The 9,373-nt window shown below is 29.9% G+C and overlaps 2 protein-coding genes across 2 annotated transcripts; both read left to right on the top strand.

Annotated features, from left to right (window-relative positions):
* The first annotated feature begins 203 nt into the window (after positions 1-203).
* LOC133038331 (uncharacterized) lies at positions 204-1,352 on the top strand. Its single transcript, XM_061116450.1, has 2 exons — positions 204-404; positions 501-1,352. The coding sequence occupies exons 1-2, from the start codon at positions 204-206 to the stop codon at positions 1,350-1,352; spliced, it is 1,053 nt and encodes a 350-aa protein (XP_060972433.1).
* Positions 1,353-1,390: 38 nt separating this feature from the next.
* On the top strand, positions 1,391-2,575 carry LOC133038330 (uncharacterized). Its single transcript, XM_061116448.1, has one exon. It carries the CDS (start codon positions 1,391-1,393, stop codon positions 2,573-2,575), a length of 1,185 nt encoding a protein of 394 aa, XP_060972431.1.
* Positions 2,576-9,373: the final 6,798 nt, after the last annotated feature.

Below are 9,373 nucleotides of genomic sequence, written 5' to 3'. Positions count from 1 at the left end.
TTTAATAAAATAAACCAATTTTAAAATAGATTTGGTTAGATAATTATTATTTTAGGAATAAAATAATAAATAAATAATAATTACCATAATTATATGTCAAAATATATCAAATTAAGCAACATTCAAATTTGTACAAAAATATCTAAGTTATTTAAATATTTAAAATATAATTCATAGGAGTGCGTGACCTCTGTTTCTCTCTCATGGTGAAGAAGAAACGAGTGGTTCGAAAGCCAGTGGTGGTGCGGCCGGGAAGTCCAGGGGTGACGGAAGAGCTCCCTCCGATCCAAGATTCTGATTTGGTTCATGAGGTATTTCATTACCCTTGCGAAGTGTTGGAGTCGGAGCAGATTTGTTCTGCGACTGAAGTGCAGGTCGTTTCTGCAACTCACGAAGAGGCGGAGGTTACCCCTAAATCGTAGAGTTGGCATGATGATGCAGAGAAGGTGGACTTCCGATCCAATGCTAAGGATGTTTGGAGCAAGTTCAAATCCAATCAGGTATTGTCCCCTTCTACCCGATTGAATTTTATGGAACCCTTAAAAATAGGAGATCAGATTGTTGCTAAATTGGACTTGGAAGAAGTAGAAATTGAAGCCTCCTACTGGAAGAATGCTATAGTATGTATAGTTTTAGGTGCTAATCCTCCTTTCAAAGTTTTTGAAGGGTTTATTAATAGAGTTTGGGGGAACCTGGGGATAGAAAAAATTGTAAGGATGCATTCAGGGTTCACTTTGGTGAATTTTAGAGATGAAGCAAAAAGAGATTTAGTCATGGAATCTGGTGTAATTCAGTTTGATAGAAAACCAGTTGTGTTACGACCATGGTCGACAGACCTAGATTCGATACGTATGGTAAAATCTGTCCCTGTGTGGGTGAGATTAAATGGGTTGCGACTACAATATTGGGGAAAGAACAACCTAAGTGCTCTTGTTAGTACTATAGGAAAACCAATCATTGTTGATAAGGTGACTCAAAACAGAACAATGGTCAAGTTTTCTCGTGTTTTAGTCGACATGGATATCTCGGATAACCCTCCGAAAACCATTTCATTCATTAATAAGCATAAAAGACTAGTTGAACAATCCGTTGAATATGAATGGCTGCCATCCAAGTGTGCTACTTGTGGTATGTTGGGACATACTGTTGCTAATTGCAACAAGGAGAAAAGGGTTACCTGGAAGAAGAAAATGGAAGTGGGAGAAAAAGCCGAGAAGAAGGAAAAAGCAGGTGTTAAAGATAATTTGGCTGCTGAAAAATTAGAGAGTATAGATGATAAGGTTGATAAGGGGAATGAGAATTTGGAAGGGAAAAGGGTCAGGGAGGATGACACCAAAGAAGAAGGGTTCTAAGGCTACTATTGTTGAGTCCCAAACAGCAAAAACAAGCAATGGTTTTACTATTTTACAGGGAGAGAATGAAGAGACTATGGTTACTAACTCTAATCCAAAAAATTATGGAAGTTTGTAATATTTTGGGTTGGAATGTTAGGGGCATGAATAAAAAGGATAAACAAAGAGATATCCTTGATGTTTGTAGAGAGAATAAGGTAGGTTTTGGTGCTCTCTTTGAGACCAAAGTGAAGCATCAAAAAGTAGTTGATGATGTTGTAAATAATTTTCCAAATTGGGAAATCTTTTCTAGTGAGATAATTTCGAGAAGAATTCTTCTGTTGTGGCAAAGGAAGTTTGTTAGTGTGGACATCTTGATAGAGGACCCTCAACTTATTCATTGTAAAGTGAGAATCCGTGGGTTGCAGATTGCTTTTTTTGTTACTGCAGTGTATGGGTTAAATTCTATAAATGAAAGGAAGGACCTTTGGAGCAAGTTACAGAGTCTTGGACAGAATGTGGAACCTTGGGTTATTTTTGGAGATTTCAATGCAATGTTCCGCTATAATGATAGAACTGGAGGGAATCCTGTGTCTGCTAAAGATATTGAAGATGCTCAACAATGGCTCTCGAATGGTCAAGTTGAAGAATTTAAATGTGCAGGATCCCACAACACCTGGTCCAATAAACATGATGTTGGGGATAGGATTTACTCTAAGTTGGATAGAGTGTTTACTAATAATAGTTGGTATCAATCTTTCCCCAATACAGATGCAATCTTCAAATGGGACAATGTTTCTGATCACAGTTTCTGCATAATCAAAAGCCATGAAATAGGTCAAGTTGGTTACAAACTATTTCGGTTTTGTAATCACTGGATGCTATGTAATGGCTTTGCTGAAACAGTGATGGGAGGATGGCAGCATGAAACTAAGAAGGAGGGTCTTGATGCTGTGAACATAAAGCTGCTAAGAGTTAAACATGTTTTGCGTAGATTCAGCAAGGATTCAGTGGGAGATGTTACTAGAGATTTCAAGAGGACCAAAGAGGATCTTTACCAAGCTAAAGAGGCGCTTGCTAAAAACCCTACAGATATTACTTTACAGCAGAAAGAGAAGCTCAGCCAGGTAACTTTTACTACAACTCATGCTAAGTATATTAGCTATCTGCGACAACAAAGTAAAATAACTTGGGTGAGATGCAATGATGAGAATTCCAACTATTTGTTGGGTTTAATGCCCTAAATAAAACTCATTTCAATATAATCAAATTTACTTATTAATATAGATCAGAAATAACATTTAATGTTGCATGGTTCACATGATTTATTTCATGATTATATGTACATAATGTATAAATTCATCTGAAACCCTTTTCACATACTTGATCCTGTTTATTGTGCCGTCAACACATTGGAAAGTAAACATGACTATGTGAATAAAGTTTCCTAGATTTATCAGACACAGGGTTTTACTGGTATGATAATCTACAACAAGAGTTTACTTGTATTTGGAGAAATACTATGTTCTTTCCAGAACATTGGTTAAAGTAAAGCTCAGGTTGGATGCATGGAGTATGCATCGGAAGGGACCGATATTGAACTTTGACTTAGATTTATTAAACTTACCGTAATATCTATTCAAGTCAATATCGCCTAGTTGATCCTAGATCAAATGATCTTAATCCTGATATGATTAGGCTCAATCTTGAAAGGCTATTCGTGTTCTTTGATTTGTTAGTTAAGCCTACTTTTAGGTCAGGGTGATACGTACATTTTGGGAACACGGTAGTGCAATTGAGTGGGAGCGCTAGCATAAACATGGAATCTATAGCTTCTATCTGGCGAATAGTAAGCAAAGGATGATCTCCTTCGAGCTTGACCAAACGAACATAAATGGTGGAGTACTCATTTCACATAAGCTGAAATATCATTTATACGGGGTCAAGTGTTTTAAGGAATAAATACATTGTAGGGTGTAACGGTAATTTAATCCCTTTGCAGTGTAGATCATTCATATAGAGGATCATTGATCACATTAGGATTATAACAATGGATAACTAATGATGTGTCTATATGGTGGAACATATAGAGCATTCTATATACTGAGAGTGCAATTCTAAGTTCTATGCGTGGATTCAACGAAGAATTAATAAGTTAGTGAATTTTAGTGCTAAATTCTTGATCTACTTATTGAAAGCTCGGTTATATAGACCCATGGTCCCCCCACTAGTTGAGATAATATTGCTTGTAAGACTCATGTAATTGGTTTTGATTAATCAATTATAATTCACAAGTTAGACTATGTCTATTTGTGAAATTTTCACTAAGTAAGGGCGAAATTGTAAAGAAAGAGTTAATAGGGGCATATTTGTTAATTATGATACTTTGTATGGTTCAATTAATAAATATGATAAATGACAATATTATTTAATAATTATTTATAGTTATTAAATAGTTAGAATTGGCATTTAAATGTTTGAATTAGGAAATTGGCATTTTTGAGAAAATCAGATACAAAAGGTGTTAAAATTGCAAAATTGCAAAGCCCAAGGCCCAATCCATTAAGTGTATGGTCGGCCACCTTTGTAGCTTTTTTAAATGATTTTTTCATTATTTTAATGCCATATAATTCAAATCAAGCCCTAGAGGAATGCTATAAATAGATAGTGAAGGCTTCAGGAAAATTACACTTTCTGAATCAGAAAAACCTGAGCCTCCACTCTCTTCTCTAGCCGCCACTCTCTCTCTCTTTTCTTCCTCAATATTTCGAACCTCTCTTAGTGATTAGAGTAGTGCCCACACACATCAAGTGATACCTCAATCATAGTGAGGAAGATCGTGAAGAAAGATCATCAGCAAAGGAGATTCAGCATCAAAGATTCAGAGAAAGAGATCCAGGTTCAGATATTGATAATGCTCTGCTACAGAAAGGAATCAAGGGCTAGATATCTGAACGGAAGGAGTCATTATATTCCGCTGCACCCAATGTAAGGTTTCCTAAACTTTATATGTGTTTAATTTATCGTTTTAGAAAGTTCATATTTAGGATGTTAATAAACATACTTGTGAGTAGATCTAAGATCCTGGTAAAATAAATTCCAACAACTGGCCTCAGAGCCATGGTAATTGATTTACTTGCAAGAAATTTGGACTTTAAAACGATTGTTTGTATGTTCTTTGGATGGTATCATGTTGTATTGAGTGTTATTTGATGATTGATTGATGTTTGTGAAATTTTCGTGAAAAATAATTGTGATTTCGTTTCTGGAATTATTTTTATTGGATAGTATGGAAAAAATTAAGCAAGTTAGCCTTTTACAGAACTCAATTTGGATTTTATTTGAATTAGTTATGATTTTTTGAAGATTTGACAAAATCGGGAACATTTGTCTTGATAGTTTCACGATCATGAGAACTGTCCGTACAGTTTCGGATTTTTTCCTTTTTCTTCAATTTTTCATACTTTTTCATGGAATTAACTTCCAATTTTTTGTATGGTTTTGTATATATACTATTACTATTCCTAATTCAATTCTAATTATCATTTTGAATTAATTTAATTTTTTTTAAATTAATTCAAGATATTAGTGTAATTTGAATTCGAATAGAATTAGTATTTGTCTTTTTGCTTAAAAATCTATCTTATTTTTAAATTTGATTATATTTTTTTTAAATTTAAGGTCAGATTTTTTAGATATTTATAATATCTTTTAAGATATTTATAATATCTTTTAAGATATTTAAGATATTTTAAAAATATCTTTTAAGATATTTATAAAATCTTTTAAGATATTTTAAAATATCTTATCTTTTAAGATATTTAAAAATATCTTATCTTTTAAGATTTTTTTTAAATCTTTTTAAGATATTTTGACCTTATTTAAATTTAAAATAGACATTTATAATCATGTAATTTTAAATAGATATAAGATAAAAAGTAGGTTTAATTTTAAATTTTTTCGAAATTTAATTTTAAATTCCGAAATTAATTTTTTTTTAAATTATTTTTCGAATATTAAATTTTTTTTTAATTTAATTATTTATTTATTCGAAATTATTTATTTAAAATTAAATAAATCCTACTTCCAACTATCCAGCTAACCCTGTTGCAGGAGTATGTGTTTTAGCTTGTTTGTAAGTTTTCAAAACCTATTATTACTTGATTGCAAATAGCCATGGTTACTTTTTGCCAGATCTAATGATCTGATGGCTCCCTTGGTCAAGATAATAATTTGTAACAGGTATATTTACAATCTTCTTTCATCTGTGTATAACCTAGCAACATGATAGGACCCATCCAAAGTGTGCCTGTGTGAGCCTATGTGTTTAATTTCATTATAGATGCATATAGGTTGTTGTTGCTAAAATAAATTATCATAGTTCTTGATAGAATTTATTTAGGCCCATTTAGTTATTGGGCTTATTCAATTAATAACAGTTGTTCTTATTAAGGTTAAATTCCTCTCTTTTGGGCCTTGTGTGAGAGTTGGGAGCCATAGAAGTGGGTACGACATACTGAACCCAGCACCCCCTCACACAAACCACCCCAATTGTGAAGGCCCATTTGCCTGATTTGAATGACTGTACTAGGTTAATTACACTAGTTTAACCTAATTAAAATTGATTAGCAACATAATTAATTTCATTTATTTTGAAATTAATTTAAGAAAAATATAGTTTAAAGAATTATTTTTTATTCTAAGCTAAACTATATGTATTTTCTTGTATTTAATTAAATATAGAATTATGACCATCTAGATTCTTTCTGGAACTTAATTTAAATTTTTCATTAAATATTCCTATTTAAGTTGATATTTAGTTATCTTCAACTAACCAACTTAAATCTGAATATCTTTTGAATTCAAAATTTCAAAATTAAGTTGAGGAATTTTAGGCATTGGTTATTAAGATTCTTTAGATATTTTTTAAGTTAATATCTTTTCGAATATTAACTTAAAATGGAATATTTTCAAATTAAGTGGTTACAACTTAATTTTTGATATTTAATTAAATTTAAATTTGAAAAATATTTAAGTTCTAGATTTTTTCTAGTCAACTTAAATTAGATATTTTTTCAAATTTTGTGGAAAAGATACTTAGTCAAATAAGATATTTTCTAGATAGTTATTTCTAGACTACTTATTATTTCTAATATTAAATAGGAAATATTATACATTGTGAAATTAATTATTTATTAATTAATTTTGGTACAATTTACTTTAAGTATATTTTTCCTAGTATTAAACTAGAGATTAATAATTAAGTCTTCTCTACACTTAATTATTTATTTCTTGAATTTAATACATTTAATTAATTTGAAAATTAAATATCTAAGTTGATTTTTATCATCATACTTAAATATTTCTTTTTCATGACATTTAATTAAATAGAAAATTATTTTTAGTTGAAATTTAATTTTTCAACTAAATTTAAATAATTTTCAAAATATATTTTTTCTTTATTTTATTAATCAATTTTTTTCGAAATTGCATTTCTTAAATGCTAGAATTTCGAATTTTATCTTGAAAAAATAGATTAAGTTGTAAATTAATTATTTATTTTAATTAATTCTTGGATCAACTTAAATCAATGATTTTTTCATTTATTGATTAATTTAAAATAAATTGAATTAAAGTATATTATTAGAAATTGAATTAATTAGTCAAAGGAAAATCTAGATAGATGATATTTTTGCTTGAAGTATTTTTCTAGTGTATTTAATTAAATAGAAAATTAATATTTAAGTTGATTTTCATCATCATACTTAAATATTTGTAATTTTTCTTATATATTTAATTAAATAGGAAAATTATATTTTTTGTTGTAAATTAATTTTATTAATTAATTTTGGGCCAACATTAAATTAGAATAATTTTTCCAGGATTTATTTTTTATTTTAATATGCATTTTTCGAAAATTGTATTCTTATATACTTTAATTTTTCGAAATGCAATATATATTTATAGAAAATTAAATTTGAGTTGTAAATTAATTTAAATTAATTTTGTAACAACTTAAATATTTTTTTCTAAATATTTATTGGAAATTATTACTAAGATGGAAATAATTCATGTTATTTTCATATCCATCTAAGTAAAATTTATAAATATTAAATTAAAATTTATATTTAGAATTTTTCATTCTAAATTGGAAATTTTAATTAAATAAATATATATTTAAAATAAATAGAATAAATAAAGAGAATAAAAGAAAATACAACTCTTTTTAAATAATGAGCTTTATTATCAAGAGACATTCGATCTCCATTGTGGGTTTTACACCGCGTTTGTTTTAGTGAGTAATCCTCCCTAATGGAGGAACGTTCATTAGCAATTTCGCACCGTTTAACCTCGCATGATAAGTAGTTTGTAAGTGTTTTGTATGGTATGGATCACCCTAATGGTGGCGACCATACTTGACTTGCAAATTATGAAACAATGGTGGAAGCTCATAAGATAGAATTGCCTTGACTCTCGCCTAAACGGGACAACGCTGAATTCCAATCTTGATCGAATAAAAGGTTGCTAGAATGTTTAACATTTTAGACGAGCTGACAACTCTATTCAATGAATGGTAGCTTTGACTCTCGCCTAAACGGGACAACGATATCGCCTTGTTGAAAACCTTGGAAATTATTTAGGATTGTAAGTTTTAGTATTTTCACTTGTCATTCCTACTTACTATATGTTTATAATTTCTGAATTGTGTATGAATTTATATTGAACCATGTTATTTTCTGTTATTAAGTTGTAGTTTAATTTCGAATCTTCATTGTTGGTCTAACTTGGCTTGTTTATCTAATGAGATAAATCCCTAGTGGATTTTCACCATTAGACATACATAATAGTGTTAGATCTCGAAAGATAAATATTGTATATGCGACATCTAGCTGTTCATCAATTGATGACACCTTAGACTAGTATTTTTACGATATAAAACAAGAAGATTATATAAATAAGATTACTTTGACTTTCGCTAATCGAAGCATCGTTGGATTCTTATTTTAAACGAAATTATCCTAATTCCTCTTAGCTTATTCATTTCGAATTAGCTTTCAAATATATCATTGGATGAATGGTCTATGAATCATTTCATGTCATTATATTTTCTCTTAAGAAATTAAATGACGCATATGATTATAACCCCGAAATTCTATTCCCAATTGATATAAATCCTCAATCTTAGAAATCTCCTACTTGTATGGGCAAATCTGACTTAGAGTTTGTATTAGTAGTGGTGGTCCAAGAAAGAATTACTCATTAAATTTGGTTGAATTTAAGTCTTTGACTTTAATTTTAGAATCCAAATAGAAATTTTCTTAAATTTCTAATTCCAGAATACAATACAGTTACACTTTCTCAAGTGTTTAATATCCATTTTTTTATTAATGGATTAAAACTGTATGGAATGTGAGTTAAGTATTCTGTGACCAGGATCCACTTGAAGTATTCTAAGAACTCTTTGATGTAACTAAACCTATGTCATCATAGACACTACCACATTTTCTTAATCTATGGAATTTGTATCTTGTTCATAGTGGTTTTGACAAGATCAATCTCTGCAAAGAGTTAATATGCCTATATCCACTGAAAGTAGTTCATCTCATTCGAAGATGGATGTACATTCAGGGATGGATATGAGTTTTTCGTTGCATTCTTAAAACGATAACTCTAGATTATACCTTATGCAAAGAAATTTGAAATGTTTAAATATTTCATTAATTTCTAGCAATGGTTAAAACCATTAAGGTAAGTGGTTAAAGATCTTGCGAACTGATAGGGGTGGAGAAATAGTTAGTAGATATGCAGTTCAAAGATCATTAAATTGATTTTTGAATTATATCCAAACTTACCTCCCCAGAAATTTCGAGTTGCATGTTGATGATTAGTTACTAGTCGTTGCCTAAATCCTTCTATGGTAATACAATTTCAGAATGATGTAATGGTTGTATACTTAATGTAAATCATTACTAGATTCATGGATGACCTAATCAAAATCTTAAGAAAAGCTAGAACTGTTAACCATGTTTTCTTAGCTATTC

The sequence above is a fragment of the Cannabis sativa genome, chromosome 5, assembly GCF_029168945.1.
Source record: "Cannabis sativa cultivar Pink pepper isolate KNU-18-1 chromosome 5, ASM2916894v1, whole genome shotgun sequence".
Classification (NCBI taxonomy): domain Eukaryota; kingdom Viridiplantae; phylum Streptophyta; class Magnoliopsida; order Rosales; family Cannabaceae; genus Cannabis; species Cannabis sativa.
The sequence above is the reverse complement of the archived record's forward strand: the minus strand, read 5'-3'. Positions and strand labels throughout refer to the sequence as shown.

Bases quoted from the DNA above. Each gene is read 5' to 3' on its own strand.
- LOC133038331 (XM_061116450.1), top strand. From the start codon at position 204: ATGGTGAAGAAGAAACGAGTGGTTCGAAAGCCAGTGGTGGTGCGGCCG. The intron at 405-500 runs GTTACCCCTAAA...AAATCCAATCAG, and splicing joins CAACTCACGAAGAGGCGGAG to GTATTGTCCCCTTCTACCCG.
- LOC133038330 (XM_061116448.1), top strand. From the start codon at position 1,391: ATGGTTTTACTATTTTACAGGGAGAGAATGAAGAGACTATGGTTACTA.